Below are 26,862 nucleotides of genomic sequence, written 5' to 3' on the forward strand. Positions count from 1 at the left end.
CTGAATAGTGGCATAGCTCCCCCATCAGCTCACTCATGCATGCTCTCTCGCATGCGCACGCGCACACACGTATGTCTGTCCAAACTCATACCTTCACCCAGAGAGATGGTTAGTGGGCTAGACCGCAGCCTCTGCATCTAATGCTAAGCAGCATTGCCCTGTCTGCACCAGCGGAGGGCTCTCGTGGGCCCAGAGAGCAGCTTGCTTGGAGGAGTCCAATGGCAGTGGTGCTCCTAATGGAAGGGGGTGGGAGACCTAGTGGGGCTGCTGAGGAAGATTTCTGCGTCATCTGACCACGCTTCCTACCCATGATTAAGATAGACCTTCCAGGGAGGAGGTGAGGTCCCCGATCCAGGAGGTGCGCAAGCAGAAGGAATGGCTTCCATGCTCCTTGCCAGTCCTGAGATTATAAAACTGTATTTAGGATCCTGTGTGCTCTGTGGGGGGGGGGGGGGGCAGTGGAGATCAGGGTCCCTGATTCAGTCTGAGCCAGAGATAAACGCTAAGTGAGGTGATGTGGCTCTTCGCCCCTCAGCCTGTGGACCTGGGGCAGCCCTGCTCTGGTTCCCACCCCTGCCTGGGCTGTCCCCTTTCTCCCCAACCCACCTGGAGCCCCCGAGGACAGGGCCTGGGTCTCTTTTCTCCAAACAGTTTATTAAACAGCTACTATGTGCCAGCCACTGCACTGGCATTGAGGCCCTCACTCACAATTGCAACAGACAAAGGGATACAGAGTAAGAAATGCCATGATGGGGGAGTGCAAGGGGACTGTGGATGAGGAGGAAGGTGGGAGGGGAGACGGGGACGGCTTCCCAAAGGAGGTGTTGCAGCACCTCCCACACCACTCACCACGTCAGGTGAGAAGCCAAGAAAAGGTCAGGGCGCCACCAAGGTTGGCACACGTAGTGCCGATTAGCCCCTGGTACTAATGAACCACTGTCTTCATTTGGACCAAAGTACTGCCCACAGTCTGACTCCTGGTGAATGGGAGAAGCATGGGGGCAGAAGGAGCATTGCTATCAATCAGTGTGACAGCTGAGGTGTGAAGAGCCGAGGCAGCTCATGTCAATGGCAATGATTGATTTCTCTCCTCCCCTGCCTCCTGGCCACTGCTTCCTTCTGCTCTGTTTGCCTTTTCAGTGGGATCTTTCCTGGACAAAGAAGGACACAGGAGGAAAAGAGGTCCCATGAGAAGCCTGGGGGAAGAGGTGCAAGGGTCCTGGCTCTCTTCTTGCCCAATTTTGTTATGCTGCAGCCAGATCCCGGCTGAAGCCTCATTGTTTAGAGGGCAGGCATTGTCCAGGTGGGACAGCAGCTTAGGCATTAGTCCTGGTGGACTTTCACCCACTCAGCTGAGCACAGAGAATCAGCCACCAAACTCCCAAATGTGGACCATGGTCCAGGTGCCAGCTACCACTGAGAGGGCTTGGCATACATGACCTCCCATGTTCCCACCTCCCTAAGGCCCCCTGAGGTATGTACTGCTCTTGTGCCCATATTGCAGATGAGAAAGCTGAGGCTCAGAGATGTGAATGGGATTTTAGCAGGTGAAAAAGTCATAGGTCTAGGGGAAGAGGTGGGAGCATGCTTTGTGCCTCGGGACTGGCTGGTGTCATATGGAGTACAGGTAGTACGAGAAAGAAGCAAAGGAGAGCAGATGGGTGGGTGATGGTCAAGTGATGTAGGGCATCGCATAGGACTTCACCTTTGGTGTGGCAGGGAGCCTGGGGCCGCTTGTACAGGGAGGAGTTCAGCTTCAGGGCTCAGAGTCTCTGGCCACAAGAGGAGGGGTTAGGAGCCACTGTAACTGACCTAGGTCAAGGGGAGGCTGCGGATGCAAAGGACACATCTGTAACTGACAAGACTAGCAGGACAGGAAGGGGGCGGACTCAGGGACCACACCAGGAAATCAACGAGCACAGATGAGTGTATGTGGGCTCTGGGGAGCTGGAGGGACTTCTGAATGAAGATGCAGCGGAGAAGGCAATTGGCTGGATGGGGAAGCCCAGCCAAGCGCCTTGGGCTGGAGACAAGGTATTCGAGAGTTCTTAAGTGGTTAGTGAACAGCCACAGGAGGGAGTGTGGGAGGCTTGATCAGAGCCTTGTCATTCTTACCCAGAGACTATTTCTGGATGCAGCAATGGCCAAGGGAAGAGAAGAGACTTGTTCAAGGCCACTTATGCTAGTCTGTGGCAGAGCCGAGTTAAGTGTCCGTGTGTCTGAGCCCCCTCCAGTGTTCTCCCCACCTCCACGTCACTCCTTCAGTGGTTCTGTGTCTGTACTGCCATTTGACCTATGTTAACACATTGATCTTTACAATCAACCAATGGTAGAGACATAGAATTATCCTCATATTACACATGAGGAAGCTGAGGCACCGAGGGGTGACTTTGCCAAAGTCACACAGCTTATAACAGGACAAGGATTCTGGACAAGGATTCTAGCCAAGGCTCTGCTGCCTCCGAGGAAGCAACTCTGACGGACTAAGCAGAGAAGGGATTTGTTGAAAGGATATCGGGAAGTTTATGTAATTATTGGATAGGATGGAGGATCAGATATGGGGTACCCAGCCAAGAACTGAGAGCAGAGCTGGCCTAGCGAGGGAACCCCCACTCTCTCTGAGTGGGCCTTGGCAGTGCCGTGAGCCCTGATCACCAGATGGGCCTCAGCCCTGCCATCATCACTCCCTTAGGATCTCAAGCTTCCTGCAGTGGTCCTCAGGAAGGCTTCTCCCCACCTCCGTTTTGTGGGCTCCCAGCTCACTGATTTCCTTGGTGCCAGAGCATCTGAGGAAGTGGGGGAAGGGGGGACTGGGGTTCCCCAGTCCAGCTCTGGCTACAGGGGAGCCTAGAAGGGGAGGGCCTTTCATTTCAGCTCGATGGCAGGAGGTGCTCTCTGCCCCCCACCCCACCCCAGGTTTCCCTGTGCCCATATGGGAAGCAGGTTCAAATTCTGGGCCACCTGAAACTAACATAATGTCCATATACAGTAGAACCTGGAGCAAGTCCCACCCGCTTCTCGGGCCCCAGTGCCCCTGTCCCAGGGAGAGAGGAAGTCGTTGAGCTCAGCGGTGGTTTGGCCGGAGGTGGGCACTGTGTTCCGTTTCCTCCCACCTCTCACCTGTGTTCACTCTGGTGCGCGTCTCTGTGCGCAAGTCTTTGTGTTTCTCTCTTTGTCTCCAGGACTCTATCTCTGGTTCTGTTTCTATGTTTGGTTCTGTCTCTGTCTCTGGGTGTATTTTCTCAATGTCTCTTTCTGTGTGTATGTCTCTGTGTACTTCTCAGTCTCTCTTTTGCTTTCTATCTGTGTGGTTCTCTCCTACCTTAGCTCCATCTTCCCTCTCTGTACTCCCCTCCATCTCCCCAAATCCTCTGTCTCTCCCTCCTCCCATCGCTCACTCTGTCTGCCCTGCTCTGACACCTCCTCTTGGCTGTCACTGTGGTCCTCTGGGCTGCAAAGGAGGGTCCTGCAACCACATGGGCAGGGTCATTTTCCTCCTGTGGAATCTCTAAGCCCAGCCTGGCTCAGCCTCAGCTCCTTGACCTCAGGCTCCCACCAGGTCCTGTTGAGAATGGCAGGCCCATCAATACTGAAGGATCTGCCAGGGTGGTGAAGAGACACCCCACCTAATTCAACCCCATGGGGAGGACTGGGGTCCCCACCTCCCAGAACCTCACTCTAGAGACACGCTGAAGACCTGGTTGTATTAAAATGGAAACACATAAACTAGATGGTCTCCAGCCACAGGGGTCTTCCCCCTGGGTCTGCCTGCTTGTACTTGGGGACCAGGGGTGATGAAAAAGGCTAAGCCCTGTCCTCAGAGAGCCCCAGGGTGCTTAAAGACCAAGCTCACCCAAATCAACCATAAGGGACTGGAAAGATAAGCTTGGTGGGCACTGGATCATTCCTAGAAGGCTTCCGGGGTGGGGGTGGGTGGGCAGGACTGGTTCTTGAGATCTTGAGGCAGTGGGGACATCACATTTTTTTGAGGACAGGTCTGGTGCCAGGGTGGAGCCTCAGCTCCAGAGTCCCAGGAAGATGGCCCTCTGCATTGAGAAATAGAAGCTGTGACTCCAGGAACTCATGTCTGCATTCCTAGTGCCCAGTGAGACCCAGCCACACCCTGAGCCCTGAAGCCCAAGGGTCAGCAGTCACCCTTTTGAGAACTGTCCCCTGCTGGGAGAGAGGGAAAGTTGGATGCCTATCACTGAGGGTTTGGCTGAGGGAAGGAGGAGGAAAGAAAGATAGCAGAAAAGGACGCCTCTCTGGCCATAAACACCTGAGAACTTCTGTGCTGAGTCTGGCAATCCCCTCCCTTGCTGCTTAAGACTGGGAGATGCTTGGTCCGTAGAGTAAAAGATACTTACCCAGGGTTCCACAGAAAGCCAGGGCCCTGAACAGTCTCTGCTGGCTCTAAGAGCTCTTGGCCCACACCCCGCATCTGCATGCATGGGGCCTGGACCACTGAGAAACATTAGCAGTGGACTCCCAGCTGTCCCTTTGCCTAAGCACCCTTCATCTCAAGCAAGACCAATGCGGCCTCCCGTGACTCCCTCACCCCCTCACCAGGAATCCTCCACTTAATATCCCCTCATTGGGCTTATATGTTTCCCTTTCTCCACTAGAAACAAGCTCTTCAAAGAGGCATAAGACCCGAATCAGCCTTCCAGGGTCTCCTGTGTTAGAGAGAGAGATGTTTAAAGAGAACTGTTTGGTATTTGCTCTTCAGTGAAATAGCACAGCCAAGGCTGTAGGAATACGTGGAAGAAAGTTGATTCCGAAAAAGAAAGGAAAGCAAGTTGGGAAGACTTCATGGAGCAAGTGCTATGGAGCACACCCTGGATAACTGGGCCAGTGATGTGTCAGGTGGAAGGGAGAGTGGGAACAGCGGGAGAGGGGGAACAGGGCCAGATCATGGAGGCCTTGAATGCCAGGGCATGGGCTTCAGTTCTGCTCACACTACTCAGACCCCAGATGCTCATCCACGGCATCATGAGGCAGGACTGGAACACTCCCGAAGGGTGCTGCTTGATGTTCAGGATGCACCTTCTAAATATGAATCCAGATTGGCTGAGAACTTTGAACTTGTCCCTCTCCCTCTCCTCCCTTCCCTCCTGCTGTTAAGACAGAACCTGCAGCGTCCTTCGCTGTCCACTCTCCCTCCACTCTGGCAACCTCAGCAGGAACGGGAACCGCCACAGCAAATTCCACCCCCGGTGACTCTCAGGGACCACACCAAAGGACCCTAAAGGCAACCCACCCACCTCAAACCAGGTGCTCCGGAGTCTGGCCGGAATTTCCCTTTGCAGCACCTGCAGGGGTGGGGCTGGGGATGAGGAAGAGCAGAAGGGACCCAGACTCAGCTTCAGGGGAGCCCACCTAAGTCCTGGCTGTGCTGGGATTCACTGAGTGAATGGGGTAGGGGATCCACCCCATCTGAGTCTCAGTTTCCTTATCTATGTGAAGGACACAGGAAACATACTGACTTCATGGGCCCCCGTCACAGTCAAGAGACAGCAGTGCCTGGGACTCCCTGTGCACAGTAGGCTGTTTCAGCAAGGGGAGTAGAGTGTGGCTTAGGGTCTGGAGGGAGGAGCAATCGTGTCCTTGAGGGTCCCACTCACACTAAGGATGGTTGTCCTCCTACTGGGGTGGTGTGGCCTTCTATTGACCTTGAGAGGCATCAAGCTGTGTGGTCTCTGGATGGTGTCTCGGGGTGCCAAGAGGGGGCAGCCTGTCTACACTAAGAGGATCTGATCCCCAAAGGTCTCTGGAGAGAAGTGACCCCCTGGCCCCCAGAGACCCCTGTGTTAACAGGAGAACAAAAGACTGCCAGCCAGAGATGCCCTGCCCCACCCCCCATCAGTTCACAGAAACGATGGTTGGGAGCCAGTTCTAATTCTACTCATCTCACCTTTGGGTAGGTTTTTCTCCTCTTTGAGCCTCACTTTCTCTGTATGAGGTGGGTGGGGAGCTGGATGCATTCTCGGGGCCCCCTTCCCCTGACATCCTCATCTCTACAGCAGCCTCTGCCTCGAGGGTCCTTCTCCCAGCCTCCCTGTGCTGGCCGGCGTCATGGCGACAAGCCGATGGAGCGTTGCTAGGCATGACTGGAAGGAGGGAGCCTGCACAATAGCGGCCCGAACGAGGGTAGGCGCCTCCTCCCACTTGCCCCTTCCCTGGAGAGGCCAGTGATCTCACACAGTGAGCTGGATTCTACTCACACCTCTTCCCTTTGTCATGGACCCAGTGGGGTCTGCACTGTGCCTTCCTGACTCAGTTTCCCCACTCTCTGCTGTAGGTGTGGACATTTACCCCTCCCATACCTACTCAAGGACAGAAGGGCAGAAATAGAGAGCTGGGGGTTTGGGGAGGTCCAGAGTGATGGTGGAGTCTGGAGAGCAGTGTCCACACAACACTGAAAAAAATGGGAAAGAAGTTCCCTTCCCCTCTGTCACAAGCAGATGGCCCTGAGGAGGCCCTGCCTAACCTGTTGACTGGCTTGATGATGGCAGATTCTCAGTCTCAGTGCGGCAGGTGGGTTCCGAGTTTGGGTCAACATCACCAGCTGCCCCCACCTCTACCCCCCGCAACGTGCAGTAATCAAATAAGACAGGAAATGTGCAGGCTTAACTCAGGGAGACGCACATTGTTTGGGTAGCTCCAGGAAACTGCTGTTGGCACAGGGCTGAAGGTGAATGTGGGACAGGGGTGGGCTGCTGAGGGTTAGATCTTAGGAGCTCTGCAGTTCACTGAAGCTGCATCCACGGTGAGAAGCAGGGAGTGGTAGCATTCTGCTATCCGTGGTACTGAAAGTTTCAGTCCTGCACAGTGACCTTATTCCTTCAGTAAATATTGCTTCTGGCCCTTCCCGTCTCCCTGTCAGCACCTTTCCACCCTCACTTCTTGTCATTTTCTTTCCAGACAGCCAATGACCACATTGCTTCTCCTCCACCACAGTCTCACTCATCCCCACACCCCGCCTGACTCTTCACTCTGTTTCATAACTACCACGAAAAAAGTGGTTCCTCATGGCCCCCATCTCCCATACACTGTCGGTTCAACTATCAGAGATAGAAGTGCCAACCTCAGGAGTGCTTAAAAGTGACATATGGATGTCTGAGGTTGTTACAAGGGCTTGAGGGTACTACTGGCCATTTAGCAGATTGAAAAGTCCCATGTAGCAAATGCTTGACCGCCCCCCCCGAAATGCTAATATAACATCACTGAGAAGCAGTTTACATTACTTTTCACGAGTGGGGAAGCTGAGGCCTAAAGGGGTAGGACTTAACATCACTTAATCAGCCAGAGACAAAACTACAGCTAGAATGTAGGCTTCCATCTTCTCCCAGCCAGGCTCCTGGACCACTCAGGTGACTGCCCAAACCAGAAACTCTCATCAAAGTGTCAGCCTCTGGAAGGGAGAGAGCATATTGTAATGAGGGTTTTCAACTGGCCAGGGCCGCTCTGGGGGCAGAGTCCTGTCATGCTGCCAGGGTGAGAGTCCGGGCTTCCCAGACCACAGAGCCCTAGAAGAGAAGACCTTGCCTGCATCATACAGACCCTGATGCCCCTGGAAGACTACACTGCACAGCACTGGCATCGACCTTTGGTGGGGGCACCTGTGTTGCTGTGGTAACAGGCACCCGCCTTGCTGCCTCCTTCCCCACAATTCTGGCCTGACCACCTTCCCTGAGACTCTCCGTGCCCGTCTTCCTCTGGCTCCCAGGGGGGACTCTTCCAGTCTTCCTTTCTTCTGTCCGAGGCTGTGCCTGAGGGCTTAGTGTCCTCATTAGCCAACTCTCCCGAAGTGCTGGGAGCATCTGTCTTCCAGCCTCCTGGTACTCAGTGTGTATAACCAGAGCCTTATTCCCAGGCATGACTGGGTCCCCAGAGGGGAAGCCCCCCTCCCACCACTGCATCCGACACCTCAGACCCTGCTTTCCCAGGTTTTGCCAGATTTGAGTTAATTTGATTCAGCCCACGTGTACTCAATGGCTCACTCCCGAGGCAGGATCTGTTGACTCCAACATGGTTTCTGCCTACTTGTCTGTCCCCAGGGAGCTTAAGTTCAGTAGCAAAGAAAAGAAGGATCAATTCTAAAGAGATGAAGCCCATAGTGATGAGGTCAGATGCTCTAGAAGATTTTTCTTTTTCAAACTGTGTTGTTCTATAGCAGATTGTGAAGTAAATTTAGGGGGTCGTGACTAGCATTTGGGTATAAAATACATATAATTCATTAGAAAAGAATAGAAAGAAGCTATTATAGCTGTGGTAAGATAAAATTTGCATTGTGAAACTGGATTTAGTCATGTGACGGATATGTGTGTGTGCGCTGGACTATGATATGAAATGGATGTGCTGCTGTAGTTCAAGGGCAATAATTGAGTGTGAAGACCTATGTTTCAAGAAATGGGAAGACATAAAGGAGGTGTTTAGAGGGAAAAGAAAGAGATTAGTACCCTGGGTACTGGGGAGCCTCCAGGAGGAGGTGGCATTAGAGCTGGGGGTTAAAAGAGAGGTGGGAGTTTGTCAGTGAGTACTGGGTGAGAGTCTCGAGGGGTGGTGTGTGCCAGGCCTGCTGGTGCAAATATCACCAGCCACGTGGAGAGGTAGTGAAGGGCCAGGCAAGTTCTGCTGGGGCCTGAGTGTCAAGAGCCTTGATTAGCACACCTGGAAAGTTGGACTTTATTCTCCAGAGTGGTAAAAAGCTGTTGATGGCCTTTATTGGGCTTCCCTTTATTGGGCTTATTTAGCTCAGTGGTAAAGAATCTGCTTGCCAGTTCAGGAGATGTAGGAGATATGGGTTCGATCCCTGGGTTGGGAAGATCCCCTGGAGAAGGAAATGGCAACCCACTCCAGTATTCTTGCCTGGAGAATCCCCATGGTCTGAGGAGCCTAGTGGGCTACAGTCCATGGGGTCTCAAAGAGTTGACATGGCTGAGCATGCATGCAGCAGCAGCAGCAGCAAATGGCTTTTATTTAGATGCCAACATGAAATGGGGGTAAAGGACAGAGGGTCGAGGGGGACAAACGATGAAGCAGGGAGGCAAGAGAAGAGGCTGCTGTACCAGTCCAGGCGAGAAGACCAGAGAGGAGGTGGGTAGAGGGACAGGAGAGGGGTGGACTCCAGGGGGTGGGGGGAGTGGGGAATAAAGGAGGAGACAGAACTCCATAGAGCTTGGTACCCCAAGGGCATTGATGTAAGGGACCAGAAAGGTCTCAGATCTGCAGCCTCTCCAGCCTGACCCCTCCCATCCTCAAGCCCAGCCATGGTCAGTACCACCACAAGATGCCGTACTTGGGAGATGAGTGTTCTCAGCTCAGGGGCAGGAATTGATGCCTCGAACTGTGGTCCCGGAGAAGATTCCTGAGAGTCCCTTGGACAGCAAGGAAATTAAACCAGTCAATCTTAAGGGAAATCAACCCTGAATACTCATTGGAAAGACTGATGCTGAAGCTGAAACTCCAGTATTTTGGTCATCTGATGTGAACAGCCGACTCATTGGAAAAGTCCCTGATGCTGGGAAAGATTGAGAGAAGAAGAAGAAGGCATTAGAGGATAAGATGGCTGGATGGCATCACTGATGCAATGGACATGAACTTGGGCAAACTGTGGGAGATGGTGAGGGACAGGGAGGCCTGGCATGCTTCAGTCCACAGGGTCGCAGAGAATCAGACATGACTGGGCAACTGAACAACAACAACATCCTCAGGGAGCCCCACACTGATCTGAGACACCAGACTCATGCGCCCGAACAGCTCAGGTCCAGGTCATATGCAAGAGCTTAAGTGTGGGGCTCAGGCTGTCAGGACTGAAGAGCATGGAGGTATTGGGAGACGCAGGAGAAAGAGACTGTTTAGATGGAAGCAATTAAAAAGGCCTTCCTGGAGGAAGGAGCTTAGCACTGACCTTCTGGAAGGCTGGATAATGTCTAAGAACACATCCATAGAAGATAAAATTTTCTGCCTTTTGGACTCTAGCCAGAATCAGAGTCTGTCTCATTTCACCCAGGCCTGTTGAGAGGGACTCTAAACCCCTATAGGGAGGGACTGTTCATTTAATAAAAGCATCCACCCTCCCAAAATGCCTTTACGTTGGCTCCACCCTTTACTCTTCCTTAGTTCAGTGACATCACTGAGCCTGTGCATCACATTCTCTTCACATACAACTTTTCTGTGGATAACCTGTAGGGGGAGAGACCCCACTGGGGCTGGGCGCCACGGTGAGGGGCAAGGAGCTGGTGTCTTTGCCCTGGGTCAGAGTCGGTGTCAGACCAGCACTGGCCTAACTGACTCACACCCCGGCCCGGGACCTCGCTGACAGGTGACAGGCCCAGGAGTCAGCAGTGGGCTAGTAACAACCCCAAATTTGAAAAACCTATGAGCTCAAATTAAAAAACAATTAGGCTAATAGAATCTCCGCCCTTGTTTCTGCTCTTCAGCAAGTATGCCTTCGTAATTTCATTGCTTTTAACTCACTGTTAGCTCAGCGGAAGTGGATTTTTAAAGTAACTTTATTATTTGAGAATTCATTGCTTCCAAAAACAATCAAAGGTTCCCCCCTCCAGCTCTGTGACTCTGTGCTCTGTGAACCATTTATTTTAATTAGCTTTGTATTGTGATTCAAACGTAAGCGCAAAAGAAAAATCCACAGACAACTGCCCATTAGCCAGAGAGCAGAACCCTGGTACAAATTACCGAGAAACAATGGGTGGTTTAGAGTTTCTGAGTAAGCGGGGGAGGTAAGGTACAGAAAACAGCAAGATGCCGAGCAGAGGCCGCAGAGGGCTTTAGAGTCATCAGATATGAGAGGTTCTCCTGGCTGGAGGGGACGGTGGGTTACCCGGAGAGGGTGGCTTGGGAGCTAGATCTTGACAGTCAAGCTAGGATTTAGAGAAAATAGGAGCATTCTTTGAACTTTGTACGTCCCCCTTCAATAAACCCCTCCCTTCTCTATATCAGACACAGATGTTCTGAAATGTCTTTTTTGCACATCACACTCCAACTTGAACACAGAGGCGAGTTCTCAAGCGTTTAGAGACCACATGGTGGCCTCCGAGGCAGCTGCAGCTCAGGGTCAGCCGCACAGTCTGGTTGCCCCACGTTGCCGTCGTTCCTATGCCACTGCCCAGTGCCTTAGCGGTTCGGAACAGAAGCCCTGACCTGGACCTTCTGGGCTGGAATCTTCTTATCTTTGTCTCCTTGGCAAGCTGCTCGATTGCCTTGTGCCTCACTTTTCTCATCTGTAAAATGGGTTAATCTTAGTGCTTCCTCCATCGGGTTGCTGTGAGGATTGAATGGGCAAGTGTAAATGAAGCAGTTAGAAGAGGAGCTGGCACGGGGCAGACACCTGCTGTGTAAATAGTGACTGGGCTGCACATGGAAGTGCTGGTGCTGGTGGGAAAAGTATGGATCTCGGGAGCATAAAATGACTGTGATAAGTTTGGAAGCTATTCATCGTGCTAAAAGTAGTGGATCTTCAGCCACATCCCAGGGCTCACAATGGCGTTCAATCTTTTTTTTTAATGTTTATTTACTGCACCGGTCTTAGTTGCAGCACACAGGATCTTCAATCTTCACTGAAGCGTGTGGGATCTCTAGTAGTGCCATGCAGAATTTTTAGCTGTGGTGTGCAAATTCTTAGCTTCAGCGTGTGGGCCCTAGTTCCCCGACCAGAATCAAACCTGGGCCCACTGCAATGGGAGCGTGGAGGCTTAATCCTTGGACCACCAGGGAAGTCCCTGGGGTTCAGTTTTGAACAAAATTAAAGGAAATGTACAAATTGCTAGTCAAAGATTGTATCAGAAATGGGTTTTAATCATGCCTTTTAGCTACCCTGGGTGGTAAGCCTTCTATACACTTTTCACATTAATGACTTTCACGTGAATGTCAGACGTGTTGTGTTTGCAGGTCTAGAGAGACTGAAACGTAGGGACCTTAACCTGTGGGTACCAGGGAGCCAGAGAGAGTTCTTGAGGAGAGAAGTGACCCCCACCCCTGCTTGGCGCTTGGCATCTTTTGTAGGGAATGCCTACCGAGAGTGCTTGGAGAATGGGACATGGGCCTCGCGGATCAACTACTCACAGTGTGAACCCATTTTGGATGATAAGGTGAGTGTCCCCACCTGCCCCACCCTCGGTCCTTGTATAAGCAGTAGGACTCAGACTGAGCACAGAGAATTCCAAGGGGGGCAGAACCAGTCCTTGTGGCAACCACCCACCCCTTTTTGCACCTCTTGTCTCTGCCCTATGTCCTGTCCTGTGCTCAGTGACACTGGTGTGGTAGAGAAGGGGACATAAGGCCCCACCTTCGGGAGAGCTCGGCTGGTGAGCGACACAAGCAAGGTGGCATGCCACACAAGCAGGAAATGATCGTGTGACCAGTGTCCCCACATCTGACAGGCTGTGTGACTCCCGTCCTCTGGGCCTGTTTCCCCATCTGGCATTCTGACTGTGCGACTCCATGTGGAAACAGGCGCAGTGCTCAGAGGGCTATTCCCTGCAGGAAGCTGGGTCCCCTTCAGACTTCACCCCTCCCCTTGCTCTGGAACTGGATTCTGTACTGTCTGTGGTGCCAGCCTCCTCCCCTTTGAAGCTACTTCGCACTCCTGACTCCAAAAGATACATCCCACCTCCATCTTCCTCCTCATTCACCCATTACAGCCCCCAGTGAGGCTGTAACTTTTCCCCAAAAGAAGTCCAAGCTCAGAGGAAAAACATTTGTCTACCCTGAGAAAGTGACTCTACAAAATGTGAGCCAAAGGAAATCTATAGTGAGGCCACAAGAGAGGCAAGCAGGACGGTCGTAAAGGAGGAAAAGTGGTCCCCTCCAGCCCTCCGCCTTCACTCTCCATCTCACAGTGCTTGAGATGTGAACACTGGTAAACCAAAGTAAGGATGGGGTGTTGGGACAGTCTGCCCTGACAGGAAGGACTGTCTTAATCATTGCCTCTGGTTAGAATTGCCAGCAAGTGGTGATAAAGCAGACTGACTTTTATTTGGCCTTGATACTGTTCTTAAAATCTCTACAGACAAGACACCCCCTCACAGCTGTACCCAGAGCAGACCGGTCCCAAGGGAACCCCAGACCTGCCATACATAGTTCACGGCTTCAGAGACCGGAGGGCAGGTTGATTACACAGATGTCAAAACTGAGTCCCAGAGGTGGAGGTCAATGCACTCTGAGGCGCATCCCACTAGGGTGTGAGCTGAGACAAAACACTCAAAATTTGGTGTAGCTACACTCAAAAATGGTGTAGCTACTTCCATTCCAGAATTAAAAATAACATAGAAGGGATGGGATGGGGAGGGAGGTGGGAGTGGGCTTCAGGATGGGGGGACACATGTATACCCGTGGCTGATTCATGTTGATATGTGGCAAAAATCACCACAATATTGTAAAGTAATTAGTCTCCAATTAAGATAAATTAATTACAACAATAAAATAAAAGTCTACATCCCTGCACCTCTGGCCTAGCTCAGGATACATTGTGTTCAGATCTGCCCCAAAGTGCATGTCGGGACTCCTGACCACAGCCATTTATACCAAGAGCCACACAGGGCCAACAGGAGAGAGCTGTGGGAGCCCGGTGTGCTGGTGACACCTGGAGCCTCTTCTGCCCCTGAGGTCAGGACGCACTGGGTGGCCATCGCTAGAGCAGTCGCATGCCCCAGGCCTCCAGCTGCCTGTGTGTCTATCTGTCTGTCCAGCAGAGGAAGTATGACCTGCACTACCGAATCGCACTCATCGTCAACTACCTGGGCCACTGCGTGTCCGTGGCAGCCCTCGTGGGTGCCTTCCTGCTTTTCCTGGCCCTGCGGTGAGCCACCCCACCCCTGCTTTTTCTCCGCCCTCCCCGCCATGGCATCCCCTTCACCCATCCCAGACATGCTCACCTCCACTCCGGCGACCCTGGGGCCAATGTACAAAAGGGGCCTGGGGAGACACCAGAGCACTGACCACTAGCAGGTATGCAGAATGCAAAAGGGGTGCTGGCCCTGGAAGACTGCCTTGCCTTCATCCCAAGCTAAGTCTCTCCCTCACCTCGGGTCAGAGGGAGGGGCACAGGCCCAGCTGACCCCTGTCCCCTGCCCCAGCTGAGCTCTGAGCCCAGGTGCAGCCTGTCCCGGCTGACAGCTGTCCTGGGTCTCGCACAGGAGCATTCGCTGTCTGCGGAACGTGATTCACTGGAATCTCATCACCACCTTTATCCTGCGGAATGTCATGTGGTTCCTGCTGCAGCTCATCGACCACGAAGTGCACGAGAACAATGAGGTCGTGGGTGGAGGTTTGGGGCTGGGCCCGGGGTGGGGCTCTGGGGGCTCCCACCTCTCTCACCCGATCTTCACATGTGGACCTGAACCTGAGCTCACCTCTACCACATCGTTGTCCCTCCAGAGCTGGGGGTCGGGGAATGGGGCTCCAGATGGGGTCTTGAGAGCAGCTCAGACCAGACACCAGACTTTGGTTTATCCTGTTCCACTCCCTGTCTTGTGCATTCAGCACCTCCCTAAGATCCCTTAGAGGAAAGGGGGCTGAAATTAACCTCTATTGAGCTTTAGCTCACTTGATTCCAATCAGAGAGTTGTAGGAATTTTCCTACGTGGAATTTTCCAGACATGGAAACCAAGGCTCAGAGAGGTTAGATGACATTGTTATGATGCCTCTGCAACTGGGCCATCAGGACATTGAGCAGAACAGCACATTAGCTGCCCACCCTGGATTTGTGTCAACCGCCGTTATACAGTGTCCAGGTTGTGAAACAGAGCCATGCGCAGAGCTCTTCTGTCCACTATTAGAGACTGGTCAACACATTTTCTTTGGAGGGCTAGTCCTGAGCACACACCCAGCCTGGTTTGCCTTTTGACTTGGCCCCTTGTCGAGCCTTGCCTTGGCATCAATGGAATTCAATCAGTTTGGGGTGTCGTGCAGCCCACTGTTGGCTTGTATTGACAAGGCATTGTTAAGCTTTGGGGGGAAAGCAGGATTTGGAGGAGAGGATCTTTGGAGTCCCTCCTCAGCAGGACTTTCTCAGAACAGGGAAGACAGACAGCCACATGCAGCCTGAGATCGGGGCTGGGATCATGGGGGGAAGCCACAGAGGCTGAGATCAGCTCAGCTGATGCTCTGACAGCCAAGGCTATTAGAGCCTGGCAGAGAGGGGCTGAGCCGTCCACAGTCCACTTCCCACACTGCCCATGCTCTCAGCTCCGAGGGTGCCCTGGGGACAAATCCCCAGGAAAGATGGCCAGGTAGGGTCCATTGAGAAGAGGTCTGGCCTGAAGCCAGACCTGGCCGTGGCGCACGGTGGCTCTGGGCAGGCTTGTCCTCTGAGGGAGTGGTAGTAACTCTGCTCAGAGGGACAAGGATAAATTCCCCTCAACTAAGGAGGCACGTGGCAATGGCATTCATTTCATGGTGCCTGCCTTTGCCACCTCCATTTCCTGGAACCAGCCTGTAAGATGGCATTGTCTTTTTCTCTACAATGCAGTGAGGTTCAGAGAGGTATGGCCACTTGCTAGAGGCCCCAGCATTAGCGAGTCTCCCTCAATAGACAGCTGCTGCTGCTGCTGCTAAGTCGCTTCAGTCATGTCCCCATAGACGGCAGCCTACGAGGCTCCCCCTATGAGGCTCTCCCTCCTGGGATTCTCCAGGCAAGAAGACTGGAGTGGGTTGCTATTTCCTTCTCCAGTCCAGAGACAGCTGCTATCACGCTAAGCCCAGAATTTCCTAAACCCAGGAATCTGAGAGGATCACCTCCAGTGCTGTGGCTCACCTTCACAGACCCTGTACTATTTCAATAGCAGTTTTCTTTTAATTGACTCACTATTTTTTTTTTGCATGAAATTTCATAGTCTGTCCCTAAATGGAAACCAGGCTGATTTGCTGTGAACTGAAGGTGATCCTCGAAAAAATAGGCTTCCCAGGTGGCTCAGTGGTAAAGAATCCACCTGCTGAGGCAGGAGACATGGGTTCAATCGATCCCTGGGTCAGGAAGATCCCCCAGAGGAGGAAATGACAACCTGCTCCAGTATCCTTGCTGGCAAAATCCCATGCAGAAAGGAGCCTGGCAGGCTACAGTCTATGGGGTCGCGTTACTGGGCTACTGAGCCCAATACATGTGCTGGAGAAAATGACAGTGATACACAGCAGTGCTGTTCAGTTCTAGCCTCTCCCTGCAGAAAGCTCAGAGCCAGACTCCCACTTTCTTTTATGAAGAAGGAGATTAGAAATCACCAGGGAGAAGTCAGACACCCTGGTTCCAGGGGAGCCTGGCCCCTTAATCTGAAAAACTGAAAGAGAAATGATGAAGGATGAAGTTTCCCGGAATGAGACTCGAGAGTGTCTAATTCCGTGTGCATGACCTAACTCAGTGACTCCCCTCTGTCAGCACTCGAGCTGTGCGCTGGGGGGCTTGGCTCCAGGCACCTGCTGACTGCCGCCTGCCCGTGCAGGTCTGGTGTCGCTGCGTCACCACCGTCTTCAACTACTTCGTGGTGACAAACTTCTTCTGGATGTTCGTGGAGGGCTGCTACCTGCACACGGCCATTGTCATGACCTACTCCACCGAGCGCCTGCGCAAGTGGCTCTTCCTCTTCATTGGATGGTGTGAGGATCCCGGGGGGCCTGCAGGGTCGAGTGGGGAGAGGAATCTGCTGACAGGGTCACCTCCTTTCATCTAGGGTCCAAGGACGGGACCACATTGCTGTCTACCATCCCCAGGACAACCTGAGGAGGCAGGCACTCTCCTCCACATAGACGAGGGAGAGGCAGATGGTCCCTCCGAGAGCACAGTCCACAAATGGTCCTCCTCTTCTTGCTTGGAATGGCTGATCCAAAGACCTTTGTCTCTCGCCTCAAAAGAGAAGCGGCCAGCTCCACTTCTCTATCAAAAAATCTCAGAAAATCACACTGTCCTCTCATCTCTCTGACCTGCTTGGAGGGGATAGCTGAGAGTGGGGGAGGGGTGGGGCAGGGGTCTAGGAACAGGGGCCCCCAAGGTCCTAGATGGCCTGCAGTTGAATGATTGGAAACAATGTCCTAGCCCTGTGTGGGCCCCCGACTCTGCTCTTCAAGAGGGTGTCCTGACCATCGCTCTGTCCACTGCAGCAGTATCTGTCCTTCTTTCAGGTGTCCCCTGCCCCATCATCATTGCCTGGGCCACTGGCAAGCTCTTCTACGAGAATGAACAGTAAGTAGGACTGGCCAGCCGTGAGCAGGTAGGAAGTGCAGCCATGCCAGGACAGATTCACTTTTCCGTTGTTTTAAAATAGAAAAACTTTCCCCGGCACCCAGAGGTACTCATGTGATAGGTGTCAAGTCAACTTTGTGGAACTGAGTTGGCGTCCAATGCATGAGCCCCTTGGCCTTTGGTAAGCCCTCCTCCTGGAGTTGGGTGTGGCGAGCCTGGCCTGAGCCGTATGGAGGAGGCCAAGGGCTCCCAGGTTTCAGGCCAGAGCACATCCAAGATCGTGGCATTGAGCCTCTCACAGACGCCCCGGGTCAGGCCCGTGGACACTTGTTTCAGTCTGCATCCCAGTCTCTGCCTGGGCTGCAGTGTTTCACACTGGGGCCCTCTGCACCAGAGACTTTGAAATAGCCTCAGCACAGATGGCGGCAACAGGTCAGCCAGGGAATGGTGGGGAAGTTGGGAGCCACCAGCTGAGAGAAGAGAGGACAAGGAACGCCAGTCTCTATGTTCAGATCTTCTAGCAGTCTCCAAGGCTGGAGAGAACAGATGAGATTTAGGGGTGGGGACAGGAATGGGTAGGTTCCAGGCTCCTAGCAATAAAAGCTGCCCAAGAGTGAGAAGGCTGCCTTGAGACATAGTGAGCTTCCCGTCGTGGGGGCATTTAAGCAAAGAAAAAAATCCCTGTGCTAGGAGGGCAGCAGTGAGCGCACACACACCTAGGCAGTGTGCACTGGTGTGGAAGACACAGAACTTCCTGAAGTCTGCAGGGCCCTTTCTGAGGTCCACTAAGAGTTGCTGACAGCCGAACTGGGTCCTGGGCTAACCCTGCCCAGACCCTGAAGCTTCTCCACTCCTGGCATCCCCAGAGAATAACCAACCAGCGTAGAAGCAGGCTTCCTCCCCCGAGTGAATGAGGCTGGGGATCCACTGGGAGAAGGCTACTGGTTCCACACCTGCGGCTTTGTGTGGCTAAGTGCCTGGCCCAGGAGCGGCATGTTCCAAGCAATGCGGGAACAGGTGGTACAGGCCGTTGGGCTTTGGGCCAGCGAGAGGGAACCCAGCTCTGCATTCATGAGTCTCTTGTGGGTCTAGCCCTGGGCCCAGCAGTCTGTGATGGGGGTGGGGGAGTGGGGGGAAGGAGACCCAGACCCTCCCTCAGTCTACCTGAGGAGACCAGACCCTCCACATACGACAAAAGGCAGCTCAGGAGTGAGCCAAGGAGGTCAGTGGGTCTGGAGCTGTCCATCCAGGCTTTAGGGGGAGGAGCAGCCATGGAGATGGGGTCTCAGAAAGGATCAAGCCAGAGGACCCTGGCTCCAAGGCTGCAGTGGCTCCAGGCTGTGGTTCAGCAGGCCACTTACAGCCACCCCATCTTTGCAGGTGCTGGTTTGGCAAGGAGCCCGGAGACCTGGTGGACTACATCTACCAGGGCCCCATCATCCTCGTGCTCCTGGTAGGTCCTCAGTGGGAACTGGGACGGGGCTGGGCACCCGGAGGACTGCAGAGGACCCACCGCAGAAATGCTGGGGAAGGACGTGGCCTGGAGCAGCCCCTCCCCCCGCCCCCCACCACACACTCTGTACACAGTACCGCACTGCTTGGCACTCCATTCTCTCTTTTCCAACACTCTGATGCAGCCCCCTTCCCCTCTCTGGCCCTTGGGTTCTTTCTCTGGGCAGAGAGTGAGTCTGACTGGCAGATTTCTAGTGCCTCTGACATCGGACATCCCCTTGCCAGGTTCAGTGTCGAGACAGCCAGGCGGGGGGGGGGGTGGGGGGGGGTGGGGGGGGAGAGGGGCCAACTGGTGATGAGAGAAGGGTCTGCAGGATTCGATTCAGCCCAGACCTACCTCTCCCTCCACCCGCAGAGACCTCCTCCAGGGCTCAGCCCACCGCCCCCAGCCTGGAGCAGTGGGACCGAATGAAGCGGAGCATAATGAGCAATTGTTCCTTACCCAGCTCCCCGCCCTTTGCCAAAAGTATTCACATCTAAGATATAATTGCCGCCATGTCTCTAAACCACAGCGAGCTTTAATTAAGGTAGAGTTTAAGTAGAAGCTGCATTCTGCAAAAAAATGAACCCATTATATATCATACATTGAAAAAAAAAAAAAAGGAACATACAAAAGAGCCCCATAAAAAATTGGCATTTACGTAAGACTTATTTCAGGCTTGGTAATTTCAGGCTCCTGTATGTACCAGCTTCCTTAAAGGGCCACTCGCTCCCTGTGGGAAGCTTGAGAGGGAATGGCCATGCCCCTCTCGCACACAGCAGGTGCCTAATGGGGGTTTCTTTGGTCTACCTTGGAGACAATGACTGTTTATCTCTTTTTATCTCCTTACTCTCCACCCTTTTGTAGCTTCCTCCAGGATTCATTTGACCCCTTTCTGGAGTGTCCTTGATATATATGACTAAGAAGGTTTTTCACCCACTGCCTGAAACTCTGCCATCAGGGTTCCATTCATTTCAGAAATGGAAGCCGTTCGTTGTCAGCAGTCAGAGGGGGGGATCATTGTCCTTGGATTCCCAGCTGCAATGAGTCACGGATCCCCACCTCCTCCACAGTGTGAATGGAAACCCCATGAGATCCATCCCTTCCCCACCAGCAGCTGAGAGCCCATTCTGGAGGGAGAAGGCTTCTGATGAGCCTGAGAACCAGCCAAGGAAGGCTGACCTGGGTGGGGTGCAAGCCCCCTCTGCAAAGATCCTGGACAGCAGTGAGGAAATGCACAGAGAAGGCGGACAGGCTTGGAAGGCCCAGTGTGTGTGTCTGTGTGTGTGTGTGTCTGTGTGTGTGTGTGTGTGTGTCTGTGTGTGTCTGTCTGTGTGTGTGTGTTAGTCACTCAGTCATGTTAGACTCTTTGCCACACTATCGACTGTGGCCTGCCAGGCTCCTCTGCCTGTGGAATTCTCCAAGCAAGAACACTGGGATGGGTTGCTGTGCCCCTTTCCCGGGGAATCTTTCTTTCCCAGGGAAAGATCCTGGGCCTCCTGCCTTAGCAGGCTGATTCTTTACCTTCTGAGCCACCAGGGAAGCCAGGAAGGCCCAATGCAAGGCCCGATTCCCGCCTCCTGTCCATGCCCCCTTCTTTGGTTCCACCCTCACCAAGGGCCCTGTGCTTGTCTTTCCCCATGGACCCAGCCCACACTCTGCTATGTGCATGGACAGGGCTTCCAGGTTCTACATTCAGCCCTTCCAGAAGCTCTATCTTCATTCCCAGTCCTCACATCCTTGAAGCCTGGAGGTAGGGATAATGCTCCCGTTTCACAGATGAAGAACCTGAGAGATGAAATGACTATACAGGGTTACCACTCATAGCTAGCTGAGCTGAGACCCAAGGGGCGGGTCACCCACCACATCTCGTTGTCCTTTCCATTGGATGCGAGCTCAGTGCCCCTGCCACTGCTGCTCTCCCCTGGCAGTTCACAACTGTCCAAGAGACCCGTGCTCGTTTCTAGGTCCTGGGAAGGGAGTTGGCTTGGTTGGGTTTGCAGGAGGCTGTTGTCACTGGAGTCGGAGTGGGAAAAGCACAAGCTCAGTGCTCTCCATGAGTATTTGAACGTGACCTTCCCAGACAGGCTCGGTGGCAATCCCTGCTAGATCGGCAAGGAAGCAGAAGCTCAGAAAGGTTAATTAAGCAATTTGCCCAAGGCCACGCAGATTCTAGTTGGAATAGCTGAAATTAGAGCCAGGTGTGTTCACGTGGGAGGTGGTCCCCAGAAATAGGATGAGAGTGAAAGCAGAAGACGAGGAAGGAAACCAACAGAGGTGAAGTGATGAGCAGGCTGCCCTGGGGCAACAAGCGGAAGAGTCTCAGAACTGACCCTCGGTTGTGAAGCCAGGTTACTTACCCACACGCTTCATGTCCCATCAGTGGAGGATGCCCTGGGGACCTGGAATCCCCACATTTCCAGGCCCCTCTCTGTTTCTGGCTGAGCTAGCTCCCCTGGCACCAGAGAAAGCCCCAGCCTGGAAACTGCCCTCTGCAGGTATAGGGGAATGGTGGATGGCACGTGAGGTCTGTCTGGCGAAAGACTCGGCTCTTTGTTCCATGGATGGTGTCTTCCCCAGCAGCATCTCAGCTTCCCCTGTCCCAGAGGCAAGCTCCAGGGCCCTCATCTGCCCCTGGGAATCTCTGGGGTAGGTCCAGGGTCTGTATTGGGAGTAAGCCCCTTTGATGTGCATACTCTAGTTGAAGAACTGTGGTGTGTCCAGCGGCCTTGTGGTCAGGGATGTGAGTCATCTGGGCTTTCTCCATGGCCCAGACAGGGCCCTGCGTGTAGTTGGATTCAGGACCTGGGCCTCTGAGACGCTCTAGATCCAGGCAAGACTAGCAGGCTGGCTATGTTGCTTGAGCCAGTGAATGTGCATGACAAGCTGAGGCTGGGAGAGGTGTGAAGAGGGAGCAGAGATGTGATAGCAGCACCCCAATACCCAGAGCTGAAGGGATGCGGAGGACACCCCCAAGGGCTGGGGCTTCCTCTCCAGGCCTGGGTTTAAAGGACAGGAGGAATCATGTCTGAAGCCAAGAAGGAAGAGATGTCAGGCCTCCTCCCTCCCTGCCTGACTCTGCACATGCGCAGACAGGGAAGGTTTGGGAAGGTGGGGGCGGGAGGGGCGGGAGGGGCGGGGAGGTCGGTGTCAGCACCTCCCTGGGGCAGGGAAGAAGGTGCCTGCAGTTAAATGAGGTGGAGAAGATGTTGTAAATGGAGAGGCTGGGAGCCAAACTCAAAAGGAAAGAGTGACTTTGGGGCTGCACAGACCAGAGATGGGGTGGGAACAGTGTCACCAACTCCTGCCTGGTATGAGGAGAGGGGATAAGGCCTTGTCTCCCAGACCCTCCACACCAGCCCCTGTCCTGCTCTTGCCTCACAGAAGAGGCCCTGTAACTCAGAGGTGCACGGCAACTGCTTACTGGGTAGATGGGTGGATGGGTAGGTGGTTAGTGAATCTGTGTATGTTATCTGTTAAGTGAGTGAGAGGGTAGATAAATTGATGAATAGGATGTTGAATAGATATTTAGATGGATGGATGGGTGGTTGGATGGATGGGTAGATGAATATCACACTTTAAATAAGTGGGTAGTTGGGTAGAGAAGTTAATAAATGGATGGTCAAGTAATATTTGGATGGATGGATTAAAGGAATGATGGATAAAAGCGAGTGGATAATTGAACTGGTTAAAGGGTTTATGGATGAATATTGAATAAGGTTTAAAATGCAGGGAAATATGGAAGAAATGAGAATATATTTTGATTCCCGTAAGCTCTATTCTCAGAGAAGTTAGGAAGAATCAGAAAAGGTCAAGTGTTTTGTATCACTTGTATGAGAAAATTAGGATCTACCTATGTGTCAAAGTGACCTCATGATCCAGGAGAATATAACAGAAACCCAGGAGCTAGAGCTTAGATGAGCCTCAAGAGGAAGCAAGGTGCATTAGGGCATGGCAGCCCTGGCTGAAAGCTTCCACCACCCCTCACCCTGGGTTCACCGGGCTGGGCCACTACAGTTCAAGAGCGGCAGGCTGAGACTCAGAAGGGACCCCCACCCCCACCCCAGGCCCCTGGAGCACCCTCAAGCTTAGGGGTGATCCAGAGGCCACAGGGATGTCTGTGTCCCCAAACTCCCTGTCTGGGGTCTGGAACTTAGGAGACTTCAGAAATGACGGAGTCTCAGGCCTGGGACAGGAGGGGTGTGTGTGTGTGTGCACACATCCTCAGATGTGTGTACACACATGACCCAGCAGACACCCCTGGGCTAATATGTATCTCCCTCTTTCCTGGGAGAGATTCCTGGGGTGTCAGGCCTACAGTGCTCACTTTCTTGTCTACTTGTACTTGGAGATGGATGAAGAGAGACACAGGCATGTCCGTGTCCCCAGATACACATTCACATGTGAGCACACTCCCAGGCAAACATCCCAGCACAGAGCACAGACCCACATGGAACATTGAGAGGGCAGCACACGGACAGACACACTGACGAGCCGACACTTGCATGCCCACAGAGACCACACACAGCCTGAAGCTGCCCCAGGAGGCCACTTGGGCGGGTCCTGGGGAGAGGCTGGGTGTGGCAGGCTCCGATGCTAAGGGAAGGCTCAGAATGAAGATAAATGAAGCCCTTCTAGGAGCCTCGGAGTCAGCCCAGGAGCCTGTTCATCCCCATGGCCTCAGAGGTGTCTGTGAATATTTTAGTGTTTTCCTCTATAAAATGAATGGTGAGAGATTAATCAGTCCTCCCAGCAACTGAGTTATTAATTGCTCCATCTGGCCGGATCTGCTCCACCAGGGCAGGGCCATGCTCTGTCCAAAGGACCTCCAGGAGCCCCTCAGTTGACATGTGGGGGCCCTGCAGCAGGGGGTGTGGGTGGAGGGCCAAGCAGGGCCCTGGGTTCCTTTGGCATCCCTGGAGAGGGCACGGATTTGGGGACTCTGAGGAGTTGTGCCTCCAAGTCTGTGTTTCCTCCCTTGGGCCTGGGGGTGGAGAAGCAGGCTTTGGAACCCTCGGGTGACAGGGGGCTGAGCAAATGGGGTACCTGCCTGCCCTTAGAAGGGAGGAGCAGAGGCCTTGGGACCCCACGCAGGTGCCGGGGTAACAGGTGGAACGGGAGTGTGCATGGGACATGGATTTTCAGGGGGCTGCAGGGGAGAAGGCTGTCTCTCAGCTCGTCCCCACCTCATAGCTCTTCCTTTTTCCTTCCCTGCTCTTCTCCCTCCAGATCAACTTTATATTTCTGTTCAACATTGTCAGGATCTTAATGACAAAGTTACGAGCATCCACCACATCAGAGACAATCCAGTACAGGTAAGTGATGGGTGCCTCGACCCTCAGCAGGGAAGGAATGAGCAGGCCATCTGGGCCATCCCCCTGCCTCTGGGCAGGACCCTCTGAATTTCACCTGGGGGCCTCACTCAGGCTCCCAGAAGAAACACCAGCCAGTGAGGACCCACCTGCAGTGTGGGCTCAGATGGGTCTTGTCACCTTTTCCCCCTCCACCCCCCAGGAAGGCGGTGAAGGCCACCCTGGTTCTCCTGCCCCTTCTGGGCATCACCTACATGCTCTTCTTTGTCAACCCTGGGGAGGACGAGCTGTCGCAGATCGTGTTCATCTATTTCAACTCCTTCCTGCAGTCATTCCAGGTGGGTCGCATGGCGGGATGGGGCTGCAGTGAGCTTCCCTGACCTGGCATGCTCAGGCACCCCTGCCCTCATAGAGCACTTCAATGGGGCTGGCGCCCACGGGGTTCACTTCATACACACTGAAGTACAAGTGTGTGCACACCCAGGGTCAGGTGGGCCCACCCCTGACTGGATCAGGGTCACCCTCGCCTGCGCCTACTGTAGGCCCCAGCCCCCGCTCCGAGGCTGTGGCTCACAGTGAACCCCAGTAAACCTGCTCCATGATGGGGGTGCCCACCCGGCTGTGAGCCTCTGGGGGCCCGAGTCAGAGTGTTCCCCCAGCCACCCCATCCCTGCTCCAACCCCCACCCCCAGGCAGAGCGGCTCCCGCAGCAGGCCACTGACCTCTCCGTCTTCCTCCCCAGGGTTTCTTTGTGTCTGTCTTCTACTGCTTCTTCAATGGCGAGGTATGACACCCGTCCCAGGGAGGCCTGGGCTCTGAGGTCCTCAGACCCCACTCCAGGGCAATTTGAGGGGAGTCCCTGACTCTGGAAAAGGGAGGGCCAGAGAAACCACTCAACTTTGGGGAGACAGGAATCCTGTCTCAGGGACTCCAACCAGTTTAGAAGGTCAACTCTGAAGGCAGAAACAATACACCAGCTCTCCACAATGCACCCGAAAAGCTGGGTGGGCAGCCGCCCAGGCCACAGGGGCTCATGGGAGAGGGAAGCCAGAACATGGCTGATGACAGGAGAGCGCATCCTGAGATGCGCTCAGGATGTGAGCTGTGCATCCAGGCTTTTATGGTCCAGGGAGCAGAAAGACACCAGTGCACCCTTCCATCTCCCTACTGCTTGAGGGACAACAGGCCTCCAGGTGGTTTCAGAGAGCCAGGCTCCAGTGAAACCTGGTGAGCTTTACAAAGCCTGGAATCCTAGCAGAGCAGACTTGCAGGAGAGAGGCTCACTCAGGCCTGTGATGGGTGAGGACCCATCATGGGTGCTGGGGCAGGAAGCAGACACCCTCCCAGGGCTCGAGAGTTTCCACACACCCCAGAGGAATTCCAGTGACGTCCTGAGGCCCCTTCACCTGCCCGTGCACAGGGTGATAGTGGGGTCTGCATGCTGGGGTCTCTGTCAGTTAAAGCAGACCCCAGGTAGGAGAGTCCACAGTGGAGACCAGGATGGGCCGCTAAAGGGTAGAGAGAGGAGGAGCCACTAAAGCAAGCAAACAGTGAATGCTTGCAGAGCATTTATTCTCTGTAGCCATGTGGCAGGCCAGCATGTGGGGGACGTGATCCATTTTGCAGAAAATTCTTCCATTGCAATGCAGGTGAGAATAGAGTGGCACCAATGACAGTCAGGTCTTGAAATGAGTAGTGCTCCATCTCAGCTGCATGCTGGGGTAAGCAGGGCATATCTTGCAGGGGCATAGAGAAGATCAGGGCTACAGAGGAGGTGAGAAGGACCCTGCTTTTGGAACCAGCCCGTCCCTGGGTGTGAGGGTGGCAGTCAGGTGGGCCACCTCAGCCTCCCGTGATGGCCCAGCAAGAGGCAGGGGGCAGGGGAGAGGACTGGCTGGGACCTCAGGATCGTCCTCCCCCTCCCCCACAGGTACGCTCAGCTGTTAGGAAGAGGTGGCACCGCTGGCAGGACCATCACTCCCTCCGAGTCCCTGTGGCCCGGGCCATGTCCATCCCCACATCGCCCACGAGGGTCAGCTTCCACAGCATCAGGCAGACAGCTGCTGTGTGACCTCTGAGTGCCCCCTCTCGCCCGTCACTTGACCACCAGGACAGCATCCCCATTTTCCTTAGCACCTTTCTCTGGGTTCTTCCAGCCATGCAGGCCCTGGTGGGGGCAGAGAGAAGGGAAGCACAAGGTCGGGGGGGTCTCAGGAACCAGGGCCAGCGGGGCCCCAAGTCTCAGTGCGAGAGGGAGCCGAGCTGAGAAGTCACAGGAACCCCCAGAGAAGAGCAGGTCACAGATCTTCAGGCATTGCCCACACGGGCCTCTGGCTGGATCCTTACTGTCACCCTGTTATAAGATGAAGAACTGAGGCCCAGAGCCAGGAAGGGCCTTCATGACAGACCAGGGGCTCCTCTGCCCCCACTCACAGCTAAGGGTCTTCCCACCAGCAGCAGAGTGATGGCTGGCCCCTCCAAGCCTTCTGCCTCTGTGTTCAGTGGCGTCCCCTGCAGTTGGAGTGAGGCACAGCAGCTGAAGAGATGACTTCACCGGCTTCATCCCAGAACTCTCAACCTAGAAAAGCCTCACCTAGCCCCGACCCCTGACCCCATCCTCCTGCCCCTCGGGCTCTTAGAAGGATATGCTGCCTCCTTTACTGAGGGGCCTCTTCTCATCCTGGTCCACAGATTCAGAGCCTGGGGGAGGGGCAGGTGAGGAGGAAGATGCTGCCAGGACGGCACATACTCCTAGACCAACCAGATACATAGTACAGGACAAAACGGGGAGGAGAAGAAGCCTGGAGGGTGGGCTGGGAGAAGGAGTAGGGTAGAAAGAGCAGAAACCAAAGTTTGACTTTGGT

At 53.9% G+C, this 26,862-nt stretch overlaps 1 protein-coding gene across 3 annotated transcripts in view; it reads left to right on the forward strand.

Annotated features, from left to right (window-relative positions):
- CRHR2 (corticotropin releasing hormone receptor 2) overlaps positions 1-26,069 on the forward strand; it is a 43,423-nt gene extending 17,354 nt beyond the window's left edge. For 2 of the 3 annotated variants that reach the window (XM_068972688.1, XM_068972689.1), the window contains 10 exons: positions 12,028-12,113; positions 13,713-13,822; positions 14,160-14,277; positions 16,458-16,611; positions 17,134-17,194; positions 18,575-18,647; positions 23,916-24,001; positions 24,201-24,336; positions 24,741-24,782; positions 25,929-26,069. In XM_068972688.1, the coding sequence (XP_068828789.1) occupies positions 12,028-12,113; positions 13,713-13,822; positions 14,160-14,277; positions 16,458-16,611; positions 17,134-17,194; positions 18,575-18,647; positions 23,916-24,001; positions 24,201-24,336; positions 24,741-24,782; positions 25,929-26,069 (1,007 nt within the window). The remainder of the gene's footprint in view (positions 1-12,027; positions 12,114-13,712; positions 13,823-14,159; positions 14,278-16,457; positions 16,612-17,133; positions 17,195-18,574; positions 18,648-23,915; positions 24,002-24,200; positions 24,337-24,740; positions 24,783-25,928) is intronic. The other variant, XM_068972690.1, reaches the window with a different exon arrangement.
- Positions 26,070-26,862: the final 793 nt, after the last annotated feature.

Source organism: Capricornis sumatraensis, chromosome 5 (assembly GCF_032405125.1).
Source record: "Capricornis sumatraensis isolate serow.1 chromosome 5, serow.2, whole genome shotgun sequence".
Lineage (NCBI taxonomy): Eukaryota > Metazoa > Chordata > Mammalia > Artiodactyla > Bovidae > Capricornis > Capricornis sumatraensis.